Source organism: Chiloscyllium plagiosum, unplaced genomic scaffold, assembly GCF_037043375.1.
Source record: "Chiloscyllium plagiosum isolate Xiang-an unplaced genomic scaffold, Cpla_swu_hap1 HiC_scaffold_19, whole genome shotgun sequence".
Lineage (NCBI taxonomy): Eukaryota > Metazoa > Chordata > Chondrichthyes > Orectolobiformes > Hemiscylliidae > Chiloscyllium > Chiloscyllium plagiosum.
Window position 1 is genome coordinate 49,858,544 of NW_028270157.1, and position 26,071 is coordinate 49,884,614.

Sequence of the window (26,071 nt, forward strand, 5' to 3'; positions counted from 1 at the left end):
AATTTTATGTTTGTAAAGTTAAAAAAATTTGCTAATAAATATATTTACAAACAAAAAACTCCTCCAAAAAGCTGCAAATGCTAATTTAGCTTTTTAGGTGACCACACAATGTCATGGAACAAAGCAGGTAAATTGATTCTTGGTACAGGTCACCTGACCTAAAGGCAGACAGGCCAAGGGTTTAAATAGCCAACAACTGTTCCTGGATTTAGTAAAATCTAATTTTATTGTTTGATAATACCATTCAATCTTTCATTTTAAAAGTTCCCCCTAACTAGGTTAGGATATACAGAACTCTAAAAGGTACCGAATATATCATTTCATTACATTTGCACAATTTAATGTAACTGTGCAAACAGAAAAATGAAGTGGACTACGTGATCAAGTTTAACGGTGGCTTCTGAACATTCCCCTGTGCCTCACCACCCACTTCATTACCTCCAGGCTGAAAATAATCTAACCTGCCTTTGGATCATGGTCCACCGCATTCATACTGTGATCTACAGTCAAAAGGTTAAGGGGCGGCAACGGAACAAGTTGTTTTCTACCAAAGAGATCAGCATTTTTTTGCCAACGCACAAAAACACAAGATGAAGAGCTATGGAGACACCACTAAGACTTTTATGCAGCATTATCGTGGATTCAGAGCACCACAGAGTTTAATGATCGAGAAAATGAATCTGGCAAGAAATCAGCAATAAATTCAAAAGGTAAGTTCTGAAGTTTTCCCAGTCTTGTAATCCAAGACTGAAAGTAAAAATCAGGAAAATTGCTGTTGGAGTTACACAATTGGGATTAATGTGTACTGAATCTTCATGCTAATATTATACAGCCAGATGGTATATATCCAGCAAGGGAGAAGCCAGTCAAATCCTATTTCACTCTGTCTGAACCATAAAAGAAAGAAAAACTCAAAAGCAGAGATCTTAGAGAAGGTAACATTAATGATAATAGCAAAACACATTTTAATAGTTATTTACAAAGAATGTTAGTGGAAGCTCTACCTCAATTATAATCAACACGGCAGGCAGAAAAGGGATATCTCAAAGATCAGAAACTGACAGCAGGTTTGCCATTGGAAGTATTTCTTATTAGCTTTAACATAATTAAATATTTGAGTTTATCATGATTTTATTTCCTTGTTGTGAAGAGAGTAGAGAGAAAGAAATCTGAAGCTGGGGTCACAATTTTTCACTAATCCAACAGAAGAAACTGGGAGCATTTTTTTTTTTTAAAATGGAAATACAGAAGAAACTCATTTAACATCATCATGTTTTAATAATCTTTACAAAAGGAAAAAAAAGCTGAAAGTTAGCTTGCAGATCTTGAAAACCTGCAGATATTTTCTCCAGCACCTGACCCAAATCAAACTGAAACCAGAGAACTGCTAACAGAACAGAAAATGACCAAAATTAACTCTGAAATCAATATATGTAAACTAAATCACAGAAAAAGGCCACTTGGTTCAATAAGTCTTTTTTTATTATTTCAATTTCTCCATGGGAACCAACTTTCACATGAAAAGTCAGCTTTTGCAGCTCACTTTGATTGTGTCCAAGGAATTGGTGGTGAACATATTTGGTGGACAGCTGGAAATCAACTGGTGGGGGTGCAAAGGGAGGGAGGTGGAAGAGAAAGAAACACAAAGCTGAGCATGCGGAAGGGAGGGAAGACAGACTGACCGACAGAGCGCGTGCACGACAGACAGCGAGACAGAGAGCACAGGCAGGCAGGGAGCCGTTGGGTGCTTGGGGATGTGGGGGGGGGGTGGGAACGACAGAGCCCGTACGTGGGGGGCAGGAGAGGGGGAGTGAGCGCCAGCGGGTGGGGGGGGTGTGGGTGGGAGATAGTCACTGATAGTATGTTGAGGCGTGTGTGTAGTGGGCCAGCTGGATCAGACGGCATGTGGGATGGAGTGACAGCTGATGCAAGCAAGCGATGGAGAGACCAGAGAGTGGGGCGGGGAGGGGGGGTTGCCTCAGATCTGGGGAAGGTTCCCAGAGCAGGAGAAGGAGGGCGGCCAACTGTAGGCAAGTGGGGCTGGTGGCAGAGTGCTCTCACATGAGACTGGGGGTGGGGTAAGCACACAGAGAGCAAGCAGAAGATTGGGCATGCAGAGGGGATGGGATAGGCACAGACCAAGGAATGCTTGAAGGATTGAAACCAAGTCACATATACCAATGTGATACGTCAGCTCAAAAACTTCAATTTTTTCATCTTGGTTTTTTGATAGTCAAGTCCAAAAGGAAGTCTCTTTCCCTTCAAAATATCAGCCACAACAAACCTACACACAAAGAACTGTTTCTCGTGAAACCTGGTGTGTATCACGGTTTTTTGTCATCAAACTTACAGATATTGGGGCTCAGGGTGGCGGGGGAGTCTTTCCTACATTTGCTTAACCTTTCTTGTTCCGATGTTTTCTGAAAATGTTCTGAAGAGTCTAATTTGAGATCCATATAAAAGATGAAGGAAGCTCAATCATTTGCCTTCTCAAGTGAGATGGGATACATGGAACAAAGAAACTAATCCACCTCATCCGTACAACTGGAACACAGATTGCATTGAATTCAGCATTTGATGAAATATAATTAGATAGCAATGGTATCATTCCAGTGGAATCTTAACATACAGATGCTCTTCCAGGAATGTATAAATTATTTTCATGTTTAATTGTTGAAATCACAAGAGCCCACAAGTAGGGATCCAAACCTTGTGAGTGCTGATATTTCAAAGTAAGCCTTTCATTTGACAGGACTAGTCGTTTTTTTGGATTTCACTATTTTGCTGTGTCTTTGTTTCACGTTGAGAGAGCTCAAATCAAGTCCTGTTATAATCGACACTTATACTTGTTTTGACTCATTCAAGGGATGTTGGCATTGTTTGTTCATTCCCCATTTATTGCTTATTTCTAACTGCCCTCAAGTGGTGGTAAGCTGCTTTCTGGAAATGTTGCAGCCTATGTTGTGTAGGTGTATCCACAATGCTCTTTGGAAGAGAGCTCCAGGATTTTGACCCAAACTGTATTTAGTAACTTGTGAAATTATACAGTTTTTATCAAATTGCTTTGAATCATTTCAGGCATTTAATCACTCCTTAAAAGTTGCATCCCATGTCATGAACTACTTATCACATCGAGTTCCCTGTTTAATAATTGGGTGAAGGAAGGTAGCTATAGATATACTAACATGTAACAATTTAAAATCCTAATCAATCATCGAGGAAGAAAAAGAATGTGCAAAACTGGTCAATTATGATACCTAAATTTCACATTTTTTCAGCTTGGCTGCGGGGTCTGGAAATGAATTGGAATAGATGTCAAAAAGTAGAAAAAAAGTGAGGACTGCAGATGTTGGAGATCAAGTCAAAAGCGTAGTGCTGGCAAAGCCCAACAGGTCAGGCAGCATCCAAGGAGCAAGAGAATCGACATTTCGGGCATAAGCCCTTCTACTCTTCTCTACTCTAAATGTCAAAAGGTACATATTTTTATGCGCCACAAGATCATCCTGCACCACCTTATGATCTAAGGATCGAGACAAATGACAAAGCACAACCATGACGATGATACCCGAGGAAAATTAAGCATAAATAACCCCAGTTGAAATGGAATCAGATGCCTGGATCGGACATTAGAAGTTCAGTGCAAGGGAGAGGGAAATTAAAGGGGAGATGATGATAGAAATTCATAACAGACAAGACGACATTATTAAACAGACATTACCTCAAGAGTAGTAGGGGTGTGGTACAGCCTGCCTGCAACATTAGTAGACTTGTCAACTTCCAGGGCATTTAAATGGTCATTGGACAGACATATATAGATGAAAATGCAATCGTGTAGGTTAGATGGGCTTCAGATTGGTTTCACAGGTCAACACAACTCAGTCAGATTTTTTCTCATCTGAAAGGAGCATGCAACAGCAACTTCTTCTGTTGGCTTTTCCTCTTTGTTTATAGCAAAATACTGAAGAACAACTTAGTTCAGCATCATCACCCAAATAATGCTTACTATTAGAAACTCACCACACCACTTTATTTCAGAATGCATCTTTTTCATAGAATCCCTACAATGTGGAAACAGACCCTATGACCCAACAAGTCCACAGTGACCCTTCAAAGAGAGTAACTCAACCAAACCAATTTCCCTACCCTATTACCCTGTATTTACCCCCTGACTAATGCAGCTAACCTACACATACCTGAACACTATGGGCAGTTTAACTTGGTCAATTCACCTAACCTACACATCTTTGGATTGTGGGAAGAAAACAGAGTACCCAGAGGAAACCCACGCAAACACAGGGAGAATGTTCAAACTCCACACAGTCGTCAGAGGTTGGAATCGAACCAGAGTCCCTGGCGCTATTAGGCAGCAGTGCTAACCACTGAGCCACCATGCCACCACAGTGTTTCAATATGATTTTTCAATTTTTCAATTGTGTTTCTTTGTGGGTTACAGGAACAGAGTCAAGTACCATAAACAACAAATCAATTCATGCTTGAGTGAATTTCATTCCAATTTAGCAGTCTTACTAAAAATGATACCAGCGCACTAACAATTACTACTCGCCTCATACTTTACCACAATATACCAGAGTATTTTATTTCTAGAAAAATAATTTAAAATATAGCATTACTATTAGAATTAGCCAAAGTACCACAAACCTAGCTTGTACTTACACTGGTTACTCTACGATAGATCTGAGCAGCATTCTGGCATTCCGAGTATGGGTATTCTGAGGTTGCCATCTCTAGCATACACATCCCAAAAGCGTAAACATCAACAGACTCGTCATATTTTTCTTCGTACATCTCTGGGGCCATGAACTCAGGGGTACCTTAAATTAAAAGAACGTTTCAGACTCTAACAGACTGTCTCAGTGAGTAGAGGCTGTCGGTACTCACCGATGGCTGACGATAACCTGTGGGGGAAGACAAAGCGGAGGCGAAGGAGAGCCCTTCTCAGTTACTCAGCAACCTATTAACTCAAGCTTTCTTCTGCAAGGCATCCTGTATGGTGTATACCACAGAGTTGATCTAATTAATCTTTTACAACTGAGCAAAAGTATCCAAATTCTCTTTGCCCAAAAAAAAACTCATGTTTTAAGTGCATTACATACTGGAAGCAGATACTTAACAGTTAAACGCAATTTTGTTTTTAATTCTATCTTTAAATCCATTGAGTTGCACTTTGTACAGGACAGTACACCAATATTTCAAAACTCCATGACTGTTCTAGCACCTTAGATATCCAAATTATTTCCACAGTAAATTGCAACAAACTCAATATGGTTAAATACTAAAATAACACAGATCGTCCAGTTTGTTTTCAGGTCAGACTTAATAGACTAGAATAGACCAGATGAGATTCCAAAGAGGGAAAAAAGGAAATTAAGTAGGACTATAGCTAGCCTCTGACTGCATTTTTTTTTTAAAAATACAACCCTGTCACAGTAAACAAGTTGCCTTGCAAATGAAAACTGACATATAATCAAGCAACTTAAAACACTTAATAATTTTGATCTTCAAATCATCAGAAAGGCAACTCACCACAGCCTTTATCTACAGCACTTACCGTTCAACTGCAGTACTGTTAGATCTACTGCAGCTAGGAAAAAGTAGATGTCCTACAGTTGAAAATACTTAGAATATAGAAAATTGAGTAAAGAGGGCTCAACATGATAACCAGACCAAAAAGAGACCCTGCTTATAGTTTGATATTCTGCAATAAGTTTTCATATCAAAGACCTGAGAGCAGATGAATGTTATTACGCAAAGCAGGCCACAGTTTTGTTAAATCCAATACTTCAAAGTTATAGCTGTAACACAAAAATTTCAAGTTCAAGTTCATTTTCCAAAGCAACAACCCACAAAGCAAACTTCAATGACTTTCAACTTACCTATAACACTTTTTGCGAATGATGCCCTTTTAAGTGTAGCTAGGCCAAGATCCCCAACTTTAACTGATCCAGTAGGGCCTGTAATGAAGATGTTGTCACATTTCAAATCTCGATGGATGATGGGTGGTGTACGCGTATGAAGAAAATGAAGACCCTTCAAAATTTGACGACACCAACTTCGAAGCACTTTGATTTTCATTATCTTAAATCTCTTCAAATAACTGAAATAAAGATTGAAAGAAACAATGGTTACTACAAGAAAATGCTACTTAATATGAACCATCTTGATGCCCTTTTCTAGTAATTCTGCTCCATAACAGTTCAAGATAGATTTTTTTTTTTACGAAGCTCTCCAGACCAGATGCTCAATATTAATGTTTTGTTGGTATATTCGAAATGTCACAAGATACTACGAGCACTTACACATGTGGACCAGCACTTAACTGCATTGCAGTTTTTAAAGGCATACACGAAACTGATTTCAAAACATTCTCCCAATATTTACAATGTTTTTATGAAGGCTAGGACAACTGGAGTCAGGGCCAGAATTAGTCGAAATCCACATGCATACTTCTGGAGTACATACAACATAGAAATCTGTTAGATTTAAAAGTCAAAATAAACACAGTCTCAAATTTCTACAGATATAGGCATACAAAACATATTTTTCACTATTAGCAATTGCATTAAGCTGCCTTAAGGACAGCTCCTGAGTATTGTTCTGATAAATATGACTGTGCTTTAAACTGGAAATATTTTTGAATTAAGTTCATGGAATAACTTTCACATTCTTTCAGTCTGAAGTCCTTAACACACACTGCCCCGCTTGCCCAAATAAAATAGCTCTCATTAAATTAATATAACAAATTGCTTTCAACTTCAGGGATGAACTCAAAATGAGAAGTTAAAGAGAAAAGCCATTATGCTATCCTGCTCAAACATATGCACATAAATATTCTTCTGTAGGAAACATTAAAAACACCAGATGTAAATATACATAATTCTAAGTAATCGGCAACATGGTTCATAAGCGATATTCATTTTTTGACGCAATCACTGAAGCTTGTGCATCAATAGATGTGGGTATCTCAGAAGGATTTTTAAAGCTTTCACAGAATCATCTACATACATTCAATAAGCTAGTCACAATCCAGATTAGAGTTTACATTTTATTTTGAAAAGTATCTGCAAAGTCTTATTTACCTGGAGCAGAATACAAATGTGGGCTTAAAAACTTTTCATTTGATGCACTTCCCTCTAAAAAAATGATTACGCCCAGGTCTAATGGATTTGCAGCCATGCAAACTCAAAGCCTGAATATTGACATTGTACATTTATAACTAAACTGTGACAAGAAGGAACAAATCAGCACAAGAATGCACCAGCACTGTCATAGTATGAAAATATGGTTTCAAAAGCAAAGAGCATCAAAGGTTCATTGTTCAAGCACAGGCAACATACATAGCAAAATAGATTAATTAAAAGGACAAATCCAAATAAATTACAAATTAAATAAGTGCCAATCATTACAGATATAGGCTGCATAGTGACCACAGCTGAGATCTGAATATTCATGTCTATCTGACATTTTGGAAGGTTAGGAGTAAAAGAAAAGGGAGGTGGAGCACCCCTAATGATAAAAGTTGAGATCAGTACGATATTAAGTACCTTGGCTCTTAACATCAAAATGTCAAATTTATCTGGATAAAGATTGGATTAAAAAAACAAAAATAAGTTATTGGTAGAAAGTTTTATGAGTTCCTAACAGCAACTACACCTGTGGATGGTATAAGAAGAAATAATACAAATTTGTAACAAAGGTACTGCAATAAGAGTGTGCCATTTTAATGTTCGTATAAAGTTGTGATGAGGCTGTCATTCCACAGAGATATTGTGTCTCATTTCTGTTTTGAAGAGAGGTTGTAAGACAAAGGTGAAGTGCTGTTTCTAAGAAAGTAAACTTATGAGGCCTTGGGGTTTCTTTTACGTTGAAGCAATGGAAGCAGCCAGAGTGTGGCCAGCTTTCTACTTTTTTTAGGTTTAATTTAAGCACAAGCCTTTGAGGTCTCAAGAGTTGGAGCTTCAGTGAGTGTCTCCCAGCTGTTCCTTTCTCTGAGTTGTCTCAATGTTTTTTCTACTCCTGAATTGGAGAAATGCATTGGAGAACCTGTTTCTGAATTTACCTTTTTTGCTAAGAGGTGTGTTTATGGGATGCTACTATATTTCAACAGTTAATTGGTAATAGGTATTGTACCTATTATTCAGTTAAGTTTTCAGATAGTTAAGTTACTCTAAATTCCTGTCTTCTATTTGCATTTTAACTATAGGTGTTTAAATAAATTGTGCTTTGCTTAATGTCAAGTATCTTAACCAGTCACATTGCATCTGGAACACAGCACTTCACATCTACCTTTACAATAAGAAAAAGTTAGGGTCGAGGCTATCTTAAAATATATTGAGGGGGTCTGGTCTGGTCCTTAACAGATTACACAAATTGTGCAAAGACCCTAACTTTTATTTCTCTGTATATCCAATCATGGACTGAAATGAGAATTTTTTTTAAATAAATGAAGGATTATGGAAGCAGCTGCTGTACTTTTGAAAAACAAGCTGCGAACAGTTATTTAAATGCTGCTTAAACTGTTGTTTGCTCACCAGTGCAGAAAGATTAGTTGCAGGCAAACTGTCACCAGGGAGTGTGTACAAAACAAGATTTGGGTGCAACAAGTAGCTGACTGACAACTGGTTACAAATTCACAGGCCAATGACAAAGCCCATCGGCTTGCCAACAACTATATGACTGGCTTCCAGGAAGTTGAATAGCTGTGGGAACGAATGCTTAATCAAAAACAGACACCCAGGAAGGGAAAGTTACGTCTTTTTTTCTCTGCAGTAAAAAACACCCAAAGCCTGAAGGCAACCAGTTTATTTCTCAGTTGCTGGAAGCTGTTGTTTTTAAACAAGCAAGTCATATAATTAATCAACCAGTCATCATGAACATCCAGTAAAAGTACCTGGAGCACTATTTATTTGTAATAAATTCTTATTCCTGTTAAGCACATTACGCCAATCCGTGCTTTCTATTAACCTGGGTATTTAGAAACAGGTAAATTGGGGAAATTGCATACACTTTCATAAAATCTTTCATTTTGATGACACCAGGAGTGAAAGGGCTTGATTGCCAGCTCACCATCACAGTGAGGTGTGACAATTGGCAAAGAGAACTTGGAGGATGAATTCATTCTGGGCAGTGTCTTAGAAGGATACAGACAGGTTGGTAGAGTGGGCAGTTCAGTGACAAATGAGTTTCAATGCAGAGACGTTTAGGTGCTGCTTTATGGTACGAAAAGCATTCAAAAGGTGATGTAAAATATGGGTTTTACATTTTAAGGGAAAGTGTAGGATCAAAGGGACCTGGGGGTGCACAGATCATTGGAAGTAGGAGGACAGGTACAGATCAGTGAATAAAACATACAGTAAGCTGCTTTATTAATAGCAGGGTAGAGTACAAGGGCAAGGAGGTGATGTTGAACTTGTACAAAACAGCTGTTAGATCTCAGCTACAGCATGGTGTACAGTTCTGGAAGCTCATTATAGGAAGGATGTGAACACAGTAGAGAAAGTGCGTAAGAGGTTTACACGAATGCATTTAGGGATGAGGACAGATTCAAGAAATTGGGACTACTCTCCTGGAGAGATGACTACCAAGAGAAGATCTGATATAGCTTTTCAAAATCATGAGCAGCTGAACATGATAGATAGGGACAAAATGCTCCCGCTTGTAAAATGAACAAGACAGCACTGACAAAGTGATTTGCCAAAGAAACAAATGTGAAGTGAAGATCAATGTTTTTTGGCTTAGTAGTTAGGGCAGAGAATGCATTGCTTCAAAGTGTAGTGTGGGCAATTTCAATTGAGATATCCAAGAGGGCATTGGATGTTTTGTTTGGATAAAAAAAATAACATGCAGGAGTATGGGGAGAAAGAAGAGATTGATATAAGCTAAAGATACTCAAATAATAAGCCAGTGCAGATGCAATGGCTTCCTTCTGTGCTGTAACACTTGTGATGCGTGAACAATTGATTCTGGAAGCCACCAGGGAGCACACTATTTTAGGCCGAATAATGAGATAGGATTAGTTTATGACCTCATAGTAAAGTATCCTACAAAAAAGACCAATCATATCTTGATTCTAAGTATTAACAAATTTTACATTCAAGTTGAGGTTGAGAAAATTGAGTTTGAAAGTAGAGTCTCAACCTTGAATAAAGAGCATACAATTATATGATGAAAAAAAGTTAAAAGGCAAATCAGAGGAGAAGCAGTGACAGACATTTTAGTAGCTATTTCATAATTCTGTTAAGATATATGCCATTAAGAACTTGTGAAGGGTACACCTTCTGTGGCTAAACAAAGTTATGAATTGTATCAAACCTAAGGAAAAAAACCATACAATTCTGTGAAGATTATTGGGATGTAAAACGATTGGGATCATTTAAAAAGTAGCTACTAAATTAATAGAGGGAGAAATTGAAGAATGACAGGAGACTAACAAAAAACAGATGGCAAGTGATTCTACAAGTAAGTACATTATGAGCAGCAAAAATGAGTATTCGTCCCTAACAGAGTGAGACTGAGGAATTAATAATGGAAAACAAGGAAATGGCAAAAACTTAAGGAACATTTTCTCCACAGTAGAAAACAAATAGCACCCTGAAATAGTAGAAAAACAAGTGGGACAAAGGAAGGAGGAACCTAAAACAAACAAACAAGATCAACTAGAATACAATTATTAGGAAAACTAAGGGGACAGAAGGGAGCCAAGATCCTCTGATCTAATGGTCTACATCCTAAGGTCTTTAAAAAAAGACTACAGAGATGCACTGGTTGTAACGATATAAAAATCCCTAGATGCTCAAAACATCCCACAAATTGGAAAGCTCCAAGCACAGCACTGAGTCAGAGAAGCACAGCACAGAAACAGAAGGAGATAAACTAGACCTCCTTTTGGGAATACGAACCAGCAGATGACTGAAGTAAAAGTTGGGAACACTATGGGTCTAGTGATCATAATTTAATTAGATTTAAAATGGTTATGGAAAAGTTTAAGCCTTCCATAAAAGTTAAAGCTTTTAATTGGAGTAAGGCAAAATTTAATGGTTGAGACAAGAACATTCAACAGTTGATTAGAGTTGACTGTTCGCAAGTAAAAAGACATCTGACAAGTGAGACTTTCAAGAGAGTGAGATGACATGAGTTCAGAGGCATAATGTTCCAGTTAGAGTGAAGGGTAAAGCTAATAAGATTAAGGAACAATGGATCAATAAAGATACTGAACTTCTAGTCAATAAAAAGAACTTTATTTTAGAAAGATACAACTTGGTTCAATTGAATCTCTTAAACCAATATTAAGATGATGGGGCATTCTTAAAGAAATCATGAAAGCAAAGAGGGGAGATGAGAAAGCATTGGCTGTTAAGGTTAAAGGATAATCCAAAGAGATTCTACAAAAAGAAATTAAGATCAAGAGGGTAAGTAGAGAAGAGATAGGGCCCCTTAAAGATCAAGGTCGTCATCTTTGTGTTGAACCCCAGGAGATGGGAGAGGTACTAAATTGATATCTTGCATCAGTTTTACTATGGAGAAAGAAATGGGAGACCAGAGAATACACATAACTTTTTAAAACATCAAAATTTATTTAACACTACAGAAGTGGAAATTCAAGAGGTCTTAGAGAACATAAAGATAGACAAATCTCTGGGCCCTGATCAAATGTATCCCAGAATGTTGGGGAAGGGGGAAATTGTGAGACCGTTGCAGAAATATGTGCAACACCTATAACTACACGTGAAGTGTCTGATGACTGGAGGGTGGTTCATGCTGCACCATTGTTTAAAAAAGGTTTAAGGAGAAACCAGCGAACTATAAACCTGAGAGTGACTTCTGTTGGGCCTAAATTGTTGGAGGGGATTATAAAATAGGATTTATGGACACACAAAGGGCAAAAACTGATTAGAGAAAGTCAGCATGGTTTTGTACGAGGAAAATAGTGTGTCTCAAATTTGATTCAGTTTTTTTGAGGAAGTTACCAAAGAGGGCAGAGCAACAGACATTGTTGACTTGGACTTTAGTAAAGCCTTTGACAAAGTTCCACATGGTGGACTAATTAATAAAGTTACGTCACATGGAATTCAGGTTGAGCTTGCCAATTGGATTCATAATCGGCTTAACAAGACGAGACAGATTGGTAGGGTTGCTGTTCGGACTGAAGGCCTGTGACCAGCAGTGTTCTGCAAGGATCAGTTCTGGGTCCTCTTTTGTTTCTCATTTATTTAAATGATTTGGATGAGAATATAGAAGGCGTGGCTAGTAAGTTTGTGGATGACACCAAAATTGATGGTACAGAAAACTTTTCTTCAAAGTTTTCTAAGATTCCAAATGGATCAATGTGCTGAAAAATGGCAGATGGCGATCAATCTGAATAAATGCAAGATACTGCGTTTGGTACAACAAACAAAGGGAGGGCTTATACAATTAATTGTTGGGCCTTGCTCAGTCCTCTAAGTATAAGAGTTGGGAAGTAATGTTGAGGTTGTACAGGACATTGCTGAGGCCTCTTATGGAACTCTGTGTCCAGTTCTTGTCACGCAGTAATAGGAAGGGTGTTATTAAGCAATGCTATAGGAAGGATAAAAAGGGTGGGGGCAAGAGGTATTTTTGATAAGGGAGAGCATCACTGCTGTACATAGGGAGGATATTCCTGGGAATACATCTAGCAAAGTTATTTGGGTGGAACTGAGGAATAAGAAAGGGATGATAACTTAATTGGGATTGTACAATAGACCCCCCACCCCAACAGTCAGCTGGAAACTGAGAAATAAATTTGTGAAGAGATTTCAGTTATCAATTTTTGAGAAGATATGTAGCTCAGGTGGTTGATAAGTAAGTTAGCTCGCTGAGCTGGAAGATTTGTTTTCAGATGTTTTCATCATCACACTAGGTAACTTATATGATCAATGAATGTCTCCGGTGAAGCGCTGGTGGTATGTCCAGTCTCTATATTTATAGGTCTTGGTTTCTTAAGGTGGATAATGTCATTTCAATTCTTTGTTTTTCCCAAGGGAACATTGATAGGATCTAAATCGATGTGTTTACTATTGGAGTTCTGGTTAGAATGCCATGCCTCTAAGAATTCTTGTACATGCCTTTGTTTCGACTGACCTAGGATGTATGGAAACTAGGAAAGATGTACTCATACCCCTTGGCATGATAGCCCACAAAGCTGCCAACACACAAACAGCGACTAATGAAACTAAAGGATCCATCAGATACTACCAGCTAATCTAACATCATTTACAAGATACCACACAAGAACTGTAAAAAAAAAAACTCTACATTGGAGAAACATGCAGGAAACTTGCCACCAGGAGACACGAACACCAACTTGCCACCAAAGGACATGACCCACTACCACTAGTTTCTGTATATACAGACAAAGAAGGACACCACTTTGACTGGGGCAATACATATCCTAGGACAGGCGAAACAAAGACACGCACATGAATTCTTAGAGGCACAGCATTCTAACCTGAACTCCATCAATAAACACATCGATTTTGATCCTATCCCTTGAAACAAAGAACTGAAATGACATTACCCACCTTAAGAGACTAAGACCTATAAATAGAAATGCAGCATTTCATCAGAGACACTCACTGATGTTACCTTGTATGGTGATGAAATATTGTAGTTGCAATAGTACGATTGCAACATTTAAAATGCATCTGGATGGTTGTATGAATAGGAAGGTTTGGAGGGATATGGGCCGGGTGCTGGCAGATGGGACTAGATTGGGTTGGCATGAACGAGTTGGACCAAAGGGTCTATTTCCATGCTGTACATCTCTAATGAAGAAGATAGGAAAGTGAGCTGTGATGAGGACTTACAAAATCTACCAAGTTAGCTACAGTACCTTCAATCCCTTCATTCAAATCATCGATATAAATTATCAAGTGTTGAGCATCAATCCCTGTGGCTCACCACTCGTGACATTCCTACTGTTTAGCTTACGAACAGGAAGCAAACTTAGATCCATACCAATATGTTGCCCACAGCATATATTTCTGTTTTCCCCAGTTACACTTCATAAAATCCCTTCTGAAAATCCCTTCTGAAAATTTAAATACAATACATCTGCTGGTTCTCTTATCTAGAGCATACAATATTACTTTAAAGAACTCCACTAAACTAGTGGAGTTTGACAAATCCATGTTAGCTCTGAGTAGTTACCTTGTGCCATGTTATAACGTCTTTTAATAATAGCTTCAAATGTTTTCTCTATGACAGATGTTAAGTTAACTGGCCTATCGTCTCCCGATTGCTGCTTCCAAACCTTTTTGAATACAGGAGTTACGTTGGCTATCTTGCAATCTAAAAGGAATCTATCTGAATCTAATGTGATTTAGAAAATAATCCATCAGGATCTAGAGACCTGCCAATATGCAGATCCAAACATTTACTTAATACCACCTTCCTTGGTAACTGGTAACCATTGCATTTGTATTTTTCTCTTTCAGTTTGTATCTAAAGTCTATGTGTTGTTATGTCTAATACCTATGTAAATTCATGCAACTTTTTTAAACTAAGTTGGAAAATTACTTATTGAATATGAAACTTTATTTTAACTGACGAATGAATGCTGCCTTTTTAAAAAAAAAGTTGGGTGGTGTAATTTGACTATGTGAATATGAAATATGGATTCCAAACATAGAAGCCAAGCATTTACCTAAAACCATGCTAATCTTGTGTTAATAAGTATTCACATAATATATAACCTAATGAGCAGCTCTCTCAGTTTCTTGCTGTTCCATCAGCGTGGAATATATTATGGACCCACACTGGATATTGAGCAATTATTCACAGGGTTGTTGCAGTGAAAAGGAACATTTTCAATTTATAAATGCCAGTTTTTCTGAGTACTGAAGTATTTATATAGAAAATTGCAACAGAAAAGTTGGATATTCCTTGAGCAAAAATTCTGAGAAGTAATACTGAAGAACTAAACTGCATTTATTTCAATGTAAAGAGTCTTAGAGATAAGGCTGATACATCCAGGGCATATTTGGGAACATGGGATTAGGGTGTCATGGCTATTACAGAAACTTGGCCGAGGGATGGACAGGATTGGCAGCTCAATATTCCAGGTTTCAGATGCTGTAGGAAGGATAGAAAAGCAAAAGAGAAGGGAGAGTGGCATTTTTGTTTAAGGAAAAGATTGCTGCTGTAACAACAGAAGACATTTGTGAAAATTTGTCCAGTGAAAATATATGGGTTGAAATTAGCAATAAAAAAGGAATGATCACCTTGATGGGATTGTACTACAGGCCCCTCAGTAGTCAGAGGGACATTGAGGAACAAATAAGTAGAGAGATCTCTAATACATACAAGAATTGTAAGGTTGTAATAACAGGTGATTTTAATTTTCCAAACATTGACTGGGACTACCATAGTTTTAAAGTCTTGGATGGTGAAAAATTTGTTAAATGGGTTAAAGAAAGTTTTTTTTTTAAAATCAATATGTAAATATTCCTAAGGAAGGAGCAAACCTTGACCACATCTGGGACATGATCTACTGTAGCCTAGATCATTATGGGAAGTAGAGGAGAGAATTGTGGGGCCCCTTGTAGAGATATTTGTATCTATGGGTAAGGTGCTTGATGACTGGAGAGTGGCTAATGTTGCGCCTTTGTTTAAAAAGAGATGTAAAGAGAAGCCCAGAAACTGTAGACCTGAGAATCTGACTTCAGCGACGGATAAGTTGTTGGAGGTGATTCTAAAAGATTGGATTTGTGTGCGTTTTGAGAGGCAAGGAATGATTGGGGATAGTCACCATGATTTTGTGCAAGGGAAATCATGTCTCACAAACTTGATTGAGTTTGAGGAATTAACTAAGACGACTGATGAGAGCAGAGTGCTAGACATTGTAAAGCTTTTTAACAAGGTTCCATGTGGTGGACTAATTAATAAAGTTAGATCATGTGGGATTCAGGGTAAGCGTGCCAATTGGATACAAAATTGGGTTAATGGCAGGAGACAGAATGATGGCAGACTGGAGGCCAGTTACCAGCAGTGTTCTTCAGGGATCGAAACTGGGTCCACTTTTGTTTGTCATTTACATAAATAATTTGGATGAGAATATACAAGACATGATTAGTAAGTTTGGAGATGACGCCAAAATTGGTGGGATAGTAGCTAGTGAAAAAGACTAAGATTGCAAAGAGATCTTGATCAGTTGAGTCAATGCATTGAAGATCAGCAGATAGAGCTTAATTTGGCTAAATGGGAGGTATTATCTTTCGGTAAAACAACCAAGGTCAAGACTTACATGATTAAAGATAGGGCCTTGGGTGGTGTTGTAAAACAGAGGTACATAATTCTTTGAAGTTTGCATCACATGAACAGGGTGGTTAAGAAAGCATTTAGCACACTTGCCTTCATTACTCAGACCTTTGAGTATGGGAGTTGGTAGAGCATAAGAAGAAAGACAGAAGAACTAGAAATGCAGTGTTGAGAAGAGCAAAACATTTTTTAAAAACTGTACTTACGTTTTCAGAGTACCTGATGTCATCAGTTCTGTCACCAATACTATGCATTTCTTTCCCTTTAAAGTTGATTCCCAAGAGTCATAAAATCTGACTATGTTTGGATGCTGCAAGCCCTTCAACATTTCAGCTTCTTCTTTAAACCTTTGCCTTTCTGACTTTGACAACTTTCGATCCTGTTAATGATACGATAGTGATAATGAAGGCTGTGTTGAGAAGCAATTTTTTTTTTGAAAGCTACATGTAAATTTAATTGGATCTATAATTTTTAAGTGCTTGACAATCAATAAGATGCAACATAGACAAGCAATGAATGGCAACCACTGAAACAAACAAACAATTTGCAAGCTTTTAAAAATTCGTTCACAAGGTTAGGGTGCACTAGCTAGGCCAACATTAAATGCCCATCCCTAAATTGAGTCAAAAGGCAACCCCATTGCTGGAGTTACATTTCAGCTAGTTTCCTTCCCTGAAGGACATTAACAAACCAGATAAGGTTTTCTAACAAGTTACAATAAATTCATGGTCATCATGAGACACACACTTCCAGATTTTTAAAATTAAATTAAACTCAAATTCCACCATCTGCCATGGCAGGAGTTGAACCTGGGTCCACTGAACATTATGTGGATATCTGGATTAAGAATGCAGTGATAATACCACTAGGCCATCATCTCCCCTTAATAAATACATCAGTTAAATCATTAAAAAGGTCCAACCATGGTCAAGAACAACAGTCAAATACAGTCGATGGATCAAAGCAAGAAATGTTATAAAGGTCAAGGAAGTGATGCGGAAAAGTAAAAGAAATCAAGAGTAGACTTATAAAAGACAAACAAATTAGTCAACTTTATCTAGGTTCTGACATACAAAAATATTAGTGAAAGTAAACAGAGGCACATTATAATTTACCTTTTTCTATCTCTAATGAGGCATAAGGAAATAGCAAATATATTAAACAAATATATTGTGTCTCTTCAAGGTAGAGGACAAAATAAAAATACAGATTTGGAACTGAGAAGTGTGAGAAATTTAAACAAATCAATATGAATAAACAATACATACAGGGTAAAATAAAGTACAGTGACCACAGTCCGAGAGGATCACGGAGCTGCTCTTTCACCAGAGTACCAAGGCCCTGATTTTATAATCAGCCACTTCAGAGAGAATCATTGCATTAAGTTTCATTTTTGAATCTTCTTACATTGCAAGACAGTTCCCAAGGAACGTAAGGTAGGAAATGTTACATCAATATAAAAGGGAGAGAAAGGAAAAAACAAAGAGCCATGGTCAGTACACCTCATCACTTGGAGGCAAAATACTAGAATCTATTAACAGGTGTAAGTAGCAGGGAACTTAAATGCTTAAGCCGAGTCAAGTCAGATTTATGGAAGGGAACTTAAGTTTGGCAAAACTTTGAGGATTAACTTTGAAATGGAAAATAGATTATTAAGGTCCACATTGAGTTCTGCTCAAGTGGAGTGTGCGCACAATGGGACCTTTTAGGAGTAAGGGAAGCCAGTGAAAAGGGGAACTATAAATTAAAGAGAAATGTAAATCAATACAATAAAGATGGTAGGAAAGGCGATGTATCACCACTGCAGCATGTGCGAGCTCCAAGTTGCCACTGCAATTTATGGCAACTGTTCTGATTTAAGTGTCTGCAGTTTGAGGAGCTTCAGCTCAAAGTTAATAAGCTTGAAGGCCAAGCTGCAGGCATTGTGAAGCATCAGTGAGCAGAAAGTTATCTGCATACTTTATTCCAACAGTCAGTCACCTGGGCACTTATTCCAGCATTATTCCTCAGATTAGTGCCGTTTGATTTGGTCAGGTTTTCTAAATTATAAATCGATTATACTTCCATTTTTTTTTAAATCAAGGTCAAGGTCGGGCTTGCATTGCATGTCCTGATTTGACAATACAATCTGATATTATAAATGAACAAATCATGAGGCACAGAGGATAGGAGATCATTAATGCTGTAAAGTGAGACAAAATATTTGTACTTCATTCAAACCAATATATTGTAGTCACTGATTACAAAATTGTGTCCTCTATATTGGACAAACAAAAATTGCAGATGGGATGATAGCTTTACGTACCTGCCACAACACGGTAAAGCTTTTGGCCCTAGGCCACTTGAATTCTCGAAACTACTTAGTCCCTTACCCCTCTCTGCCTTGGACCACTCCACTAATTTAGTTAATTCTTTTCCAATGTCAGAACTAAATATTTGTATTAAAGAATTAATTAACATATTCAGAGAGTTTGGTTAACTTTATTCTTCAGCTGGCTATATTTTGGTAAGAAAACAAACCACAGCTGCCTGCAACAAAATCTATTTCTAGTCTCAGTCTCATAATGGTGGTGAGCACACTTTTAAAATCAACTACTTCCACTACATTGAATATAAATCCAAAACTCCCTTTTAAACCACAGTTTGAGTCATAAAGGTCATAATTAGAAAATCCAATCACATTTTTCATGCTAAGTTTCCAGGGTTTGTGTTCATTGTTGTGTTCCAAAATATAATTGCAGTGCTTTAATTGTTTTTACAAACATCTGGAAAGCTGATGAAATATCATGCAAGACCATTACTGTATCATTCAAAACCATTTTTCATTTCCCTAAAAATTAAAAAAACACTACAATTGAAATCAACATTTCTAAACAGTACTTCCTTACTAGAGCTCCACTCTAATACATATTATGAAATCTTTTTCCAAGGATGACTAGGAACCAGCAACAAACAGTAGCCTTGCCAGTCAAGCCCACGTTGCATGAACAAAATACAATTAATGTCAAATTATTATTGAGCTGTCTTGCATTATTCACAATCAAGTTCTTCTTCAACATTACTTCATATCCCACCTAAAGGAGCACAAAAAAATCTGTATAGATGAAAAATAGCTTATTGTATTCTATCACTCCTTCCTTGAGAAAGGAAATTCCCAACTGAAAACAAACATTTTGATACTCAGTTCAGTTTTCTTGGGAAAAACTTACGTCAGGAATACTGAAAAACGCTGAAAACAAAACTCAGCAAGTCAATCTGTAAATTATTTGCAATACACAACATAGCCAGTCAGAAGAAAACGTCTCTTCAACACTAGTTCTTGGTTCATTTAAGAGTGCCCAGCTGAATGCCAATAAAACTGCTCCATGTTGTGAGCCTGGTAATAAATAGTAGACCAAACGATTATAGACTGTATAAATAATGACTAGGAGCAGGATTCAGACATTCAGTCTTTCAATCTTGCTCCGCAATTCAAGAAGATCATGGCTGATCTAAAGGTGGTCTCAACCCCACTTTCCTGTCTGATAGATCAAAATTAACAGATCTTGGTTAAATAAGGATATCATGGGATTTGCACAGATGACAGGAAAATTAGAGTTATGGTACTGATAAGCCAGAGTTCATGGATTCAACCAGAGTTCAAGATTGCGGACACAATGGTGGTTTGCATACTAAGTTACTAGGTTGTTTGAAGGGACAGTTTTAGACACAAATGTCCTCCCCAGTCTCCTTGGCAACCTTTATGCATCAAAGAAAAACAATACTAAATGCTACCCCATTGTAAATTATGGGAGATTGCTTTCTGCAGATTGGGATGTTGCATTTCATACATTAGAACAATAACTGCACTTCAAAATACAGGTGCATTATAATAACACTGACACACAATGAACGAAGAACCAGGAGGCTACTCTGGAGTAGACAAAAATGGGAAAGGATAAAGGGGTGGAAGAGGAGTTAATCATTCTCACCACTGATGCCACCTAAACCCAAATCATCTCATCTGACTCAAAACTCTTGAAAACACAGGCCACACTATTTCACTTACTCCACTCCTTGAGCCTTTAGACCATGCACCTGTCAGAGCCTCCACCTGCTGACCAATCTTCGAGGAGACCCTCCCCAAAATAGTTCCCAATAAAAATGGTTTTGGATGAAGAGGCCACGAGATTTGATTCAGCAAAGAACACTCTCCACCCCAAAAACTTCTCCGCACATAACAGCATTAACTAAAACCACAAAGATGATCCATCATGTTTGTGACTATAATGCATTATCTACTTTCAACCTATCCCAAACTACGTCCTCCCAACTTAACAAATAATTAGGAAGATAAATGGAATGTTGACCTTCATTGCAAGGTCCTTCATTGTTGGAATATATAAATAAGCAAAGATGTGTAGGTCATAAGTCATACAGGACAGAAACAGATCCTTCAGTCCAATTCATCCATGCCAAAGTTTCCCAAACTCATCGAGTCCTTTTTGCCTGCATTTGGCCCATTTCCCTCTAAACTGTTCCTATTCATGTACTTGTTCAAATGGGTTTTCAAATTTTGTAACTATATTTGCATCTATAACTCACACTGGCAATTCATTTTTGTTATTTCTTTGTATTTTTTGTTGTGGGCACTGAAAAGGAAGAGGACTGTCTCCTATACCAATGACTGCGGAAGGAATTCCTACACTTTTTAAAACCAAGTTATCCACCCACACTGGCTGTTAAAGCTGCTGTCTGTGCAAGCAGCGATTGGCGGGGGTAGGGGTGTGCGGGTGGAGAGACGCCACACTGCAGATGGTTGAGCCAGCAGGTGTCTAGATTGGATTCACTACAGTATGGAAACAGGCCCTTCGGCCCAACAAGTCCACGCCGACCCTCCAAAGAGAACCCACCCAGACCCATTCCCCTACCCTATATATTTACCCCTAACACTATGGGCAATTTAGCATGGCCAATTCACCTGACCTACACATCTTTGGAATGTGGGAGGAAACCAGAGCACCTGGAGGAAACCCACACAGACACTGGGAGACCCTGCAAACTCCACACAGGCAGACAGTCACCAGAGGCAGAAATCGAACCCAGGAGCCTGATGTTGTGAGGCAGCAATGCTAACCATTTAGCCACCATGCTCTCTACAAAGGCAGGTTTTGCCACTGACATATAGCTGATGGGTCGGTGAAGTTGAGAATGTGTATAGGGTATAAACAGGCAGGTCTGATTTTTGTGAAACAAGCATGACTCCGATCAAATAAGAATCCACAGTTAAGGAAGTAAAGTCCGAGTGTTTTGCTTCAACAGGGCGGGGGGGGGGAACAGGACGACAATATTTGTGTAGTTGGCAGGATCGTTACAATCGGATGGTGTCAGCAGCTGCCCGAAACATCGGACATCAGTGTCTTGAGACAGACAGGCCAACGAGGTAAGATTTTGAACCTTGGTCTCTCTCGATATTCCTGTGTGCTGATGTCCGAGCTCAATCACTCTCTACTCTAATCAGATTCAATCAATAAGCACATCGACCTTGACCCAATATACCGACCACTGCAGCGGACAGCTGGAACTGACAACCGGAAGCGGCAGATTCAAACCACTACAAATGCCGGAGGAAAGATCACAGAAGCGCTTCACAGGAGGCTCCCAAACACTGAGGAGGTCACCTAGACAGGGGACGAAACGTCTGCAACACAAATTCTTAGTTCTGATCTCATTGAATGGCAGAGCAGACTCAAAGGGCCAATTCCTGCTCTGACAATATTCATAAGGCTGCTATTCAAACTTCAAATGCTTGAATCACTAAAGTTAATACAAATGCCTCTGAAATAAACAAAATTCTTTTTTTTTAAATTACAATATATGCTGCATTGTCAGAGTTGTTTCTCATTTGATACTTTAAACCAAGGCATTTTCTCCCTACTCATGTGAATTTCAAAACCTACCATGACAGTTTTAAGCTCTCCCAATGCGCAACTAACATTTATCTCTCAACCAAAAACTCTGAAGTTTTGACACCTTGGCACCTGTAAATTAGCTGCCATGTTGACTTGCAGAGTAGAGTAAATATTCAATGCAAAAAACAAGTAATTCACTACCTGCACAGTACTTTGAAACAACCTGAATGGGTCAAACATACTAAAGTGTAAGTTTCATTTTTTAAAATGTGAGCAAAGCGGAGGCTAAATATGTTAGTTTATACATAAACCAAAACATTGTCAGTAAAAATAATGGCCACACTCTTGGTGACTCCACTGCAGAGGTTCTAAGTTGAACTTCAAGGAAACCTGGCTTTTCTATTTCTGCTCCTCAGGTCAGCAATTAGATAAAATCATCCAACATTTAACACATGTCTAGCAATAAAGCATACAGAATAATTAATATTCTAAATCTGAATTACATATTAAGTCAGAATAACATTGCTAACTTGGTTTAATGTCTTTTCAATGAAACTGTGAATCACTGTTAGCAAGGTAAACTGCATGCAAAATGGAGATAACATTTTACTTTGAGTAAAGTCTGTGCTATAGTGACGAACTCACTTCATTAGTTCAGTGGAAGTGTTAGAATATTATTTTAGTAAGAATAAATACATACCCTTTTCATGTTACCAAAATAGTGATGGAAAAGGATAGACCAGGTCTAAAAGTTGAAATTCTAAATTGGAGAAAGGCCAATTTTGACGGTATTAGGCAAGAACTTTCGAAAGCTGACTGGAGGCAGATGTTCACAGGTAAAGGGACAGCTGGAAAATGGGAAGCCTTCAGAAATGAGAGAACAGGAATCCAGAGAAAGTATATTCCTGTCAGGGTGAAAGGGAAGGCTGGTAGGTATAGAGAATGCTGAATGACTAAAGAAATTGAGGGTTTGCTTAAGAAAAAGAAGGAAGCATATGTCAGGTACAGACAGGATAGATCGAGTGAATCCTTAGAAGAGTATAAAGAAAGTAGGACTATACTTAAGGGAGAAATCAGGAGGGCAAAATGGGGACATGAGATAGCTTTGGCAAATAGAATTAAGGAGAATCCAAAGGGGTTTTACAAATATATGAAGGACAAAAGGGTAACTAGGGAGAGAATAGGGCTTTTGGATTCCTGAAGAAGGGCCTGTGCCCGAAACGTCGAATCTCCTGTTCCCTGGATGCTGCCTGACCTGCTGTGCTGTTCCAGCAATAAAGTTTCAACTTTGATCTCCAGCATCTGCAGACCTCACTTTCTCCTCGAAGATTTCAACCTACTGCGAATCCTCTTACAAGGATGCCTTCCTTGAAGAAGCTCTCTGCCTCTCTCTACAAAGATTTCAGTGAGTCCCTCTCTCACTGCACACCCCAGGTCATCTCCTCTGCACAGAAGCTCTTCAGCCACATTCTGAAGCAGACTCGTTACCACAGCCATATCTCCTTTCTCAGCACCTGCCTACGGAACCGACTGATCCCCCATGGACTCCAGATCACCTTCCGACCAACACAATTTGGACCCAACCAGGACTACCAGTACCTGCAACAAATCTGCAGCCTCCAGCAACGGACCTCCCTCCGGATCCTCCACTCTGATTCCTGAAGAAGGGCCTGTGCCCGAAACGTCGAATCTCCTGTTCCTTGGATGCTGCCTGACCTGCTGTGCTGTTCCAGCAATAAAGTTTCAACTTTGATCTCCAGCATCTGCTGACCTCACTTTCTCCTCAGAGAATAGGGCCCCTCAAAGATCAGCAAGGCGGCCTTTGAGGGGACTGAAGGTTGGCAAATGTGGTGCCACTGTTTAGGAAGGGTGGCAAGGACAAGCCAGGGAACTTTAGACCAGTGAGCCACAGAAAATGGGGGAGATACTAAATGAATATTTTGCATCAGTACTTACTGTGGAAAAGGATATGGAAGATAGACTGTAGGGAAATAGATGGTGACATCTTGCAAAATGTCCAGATTACAGAGGAGGAAGTGCTGGATGTCTTGAAACGGGTGAAGGTGGATAAATCCCCAGGACCTGATCAGGTGTACCTGAGAATTCTGTGGGAAGCTAGAGAAATAATTGCTGGGCCTCTTGCTGAAATGTTTGTATCATCGATAGTCACAGGTGAGGTGCCGGAAGACTGAAGGTTGGCAAATGTGGTGCCACTGTTTAGGAAGGGTGGCAAGGACAAGCCAGGGAACTATAGGTCAGTGAGCCTGACCTCGGTGGTGGGCAAGTAGTTGGAGGGAATCCTGAGAGACAGGATGTACACGTATTTGGAAAGGCAAGGACTGATTCGGGATAGTCAGCATGGCTTTGAGCGTGGGAAATCATGTCTCGCAAACTTGATTGAGTTTTTTGATGAAGTAACAAAGAAGATTGATGAGGTTAGAGCAGTAAATGTGATCTATATGGACTTCAGTAAGGAATTCGACAAGGTACCCCCTGGGAGACTGATTAGCAAGGTTAGATCTCCTGGGATACAGGGAGAACTAGCCATCTGGATACAGAACTGACTCAAAAGGTAAAAGACAGAGGGTGGTGGTGGAGGGTTGTTTTTCAGACTGGAGGCCTGTGACCAGTGGAGTGCCACAAGGATCGGTGCTGGGTCCTCTACTTTTTGACATTTACATAAATGATTTGGATGTGAGCATAAGAGGTACAGCTAGTAAGTTTGCAGATGACATCAAAATTGGAGGTGTAGTGGACAGCGAAAAAAGTTACCTTAGATTACAACAGGATCTGGACCAGATGGGCAGACGGAGTTTAATTCAGATTAAATGCGAGGTGCTGCATTTTGGGAAAGCAAATCTTAGCAGGACTTTATATACTTAATGGTAAGGTCCTAGGGAGTGTTGCTGAACAAAGAGACCTTGGAGTGCAGGTTCATAGCTCCTTGAAAGTGGAGTCGCAGGTAGACAGGATAGTGAAGACGGCGTTTGGTATGCTTTCCTTTATTGGTCAGAGTATTGAGAATAGGAGTTGGGAGGTCATGTTGCGGCTGTACAGGACATTGGTTAGGCCACTGTTGAAATATTGCGTGCAATTCTGGTCTCCTTCCTATTGGAAAGATGTTGTGAAACTTGAAAGGGTTCAGAAAAGATTTACAAGGGTGTTGCCAGGGTTGGAGGATCTCTGAGCTACAGGGAGAGGCTGAACAGGCTGGGGTTGTTTTCCCTGGAGCGTCGGAAGCTGAGGGTGACCTTATAGAGGTTTACAAAATTATGAGGGGCATGGATAGGATAAATAGGCAAAGTCTTTTCCCTGGGGTCGGGGAGTCCAGAACTAGAGGGCATAGGTTTAGGGTGAGAGGGGAAAGGTATAAAATAGACCTAAGGGGCAACGTTTTCACGCAGAGGGTGGTACGTGTATGAGGATGTGGTGGAGGCTGGTACAATTACAATATTTAAGAGGCATTTGGATGGGTATATGAATAGGAAGGGTTTGGAGGGATATGGGCCGGGTGCTGGCAGGTGGGACTAGATTGGGTTGGGATATCTGGTCGGCATGGACGGGTTGGACCGAAGGGTCTGTTTCCATGCTGTACATCTGTGACTCTATTACCATTTGCTTTTAAAGGCTTATTCACCTTACTATTCCTAGTCCCTAACCTGTACAATCCTTGCTGAAAATCTTCTTTGCTTAAATCAGCTCTGAGGGGAACAACTCAATTCAGTGCTATTCAAATTTAATGACCCAATTCCACTGAACAGTAACAGCTTACAGGCCCAGGATGCGAAATTAAATAACACTCTTATGCTGGGGATGTTAGTGATGGTAGATTACCACAAATATCATCTCCTTTCCCATTTCCGTCACGTATGCTTTTAACATCCCAG

The 26,071-nt window shown here is 39.0% G+C and overlaps 1 protein-coding gene and 1 long non-coding RNA gene across 6 annotated transcripts in view; one reads left to right on the plus strand and one right to left on the minus strand.

Moving 5' to 3' along the window:
- LOC122559582 (serine/threonine-protein kinase WNK1) overlaps positions 1–26,071 on the minus strand; it is a 153,396-nt gene that overhangs the window by 112,486 nt on the left and 14,839 nt on the right. For all 5 annotated transcript variants that reach the window (XM_087997339.1, XM_043709299.2, XM_043709300.2 and 2 more), the window contains exons 2-4: positions 16,500–16,672; positions 5,895–6,115; positions 4,675–4,832 (exon numbers count right to left, since the gene is read on the minus strand). In XM_087997339.1, coding sequence (XP_087853465.1) covers positions 4,675–4,832; positions 5,895–6,115; positions 16,500–16,672 — 552 coding nt within the window. The remainder of the gene's footprint in view (positions 1–4,674; positions 4,833–5,894; positions 6,116–16,499; positions 16,673–26,071) is intronic.
- Positions 579–14,414, plus strand: LOC148146773 (uncharacterized). Its single transcript, XR_015760449.1, has 3 exons — positions 579–710; positions 3,279–3,473; positions 14,242–14,414. It is a non-coding gene; the product is annotated as an uncharacterized LOC148146773 (long non-coding RNA).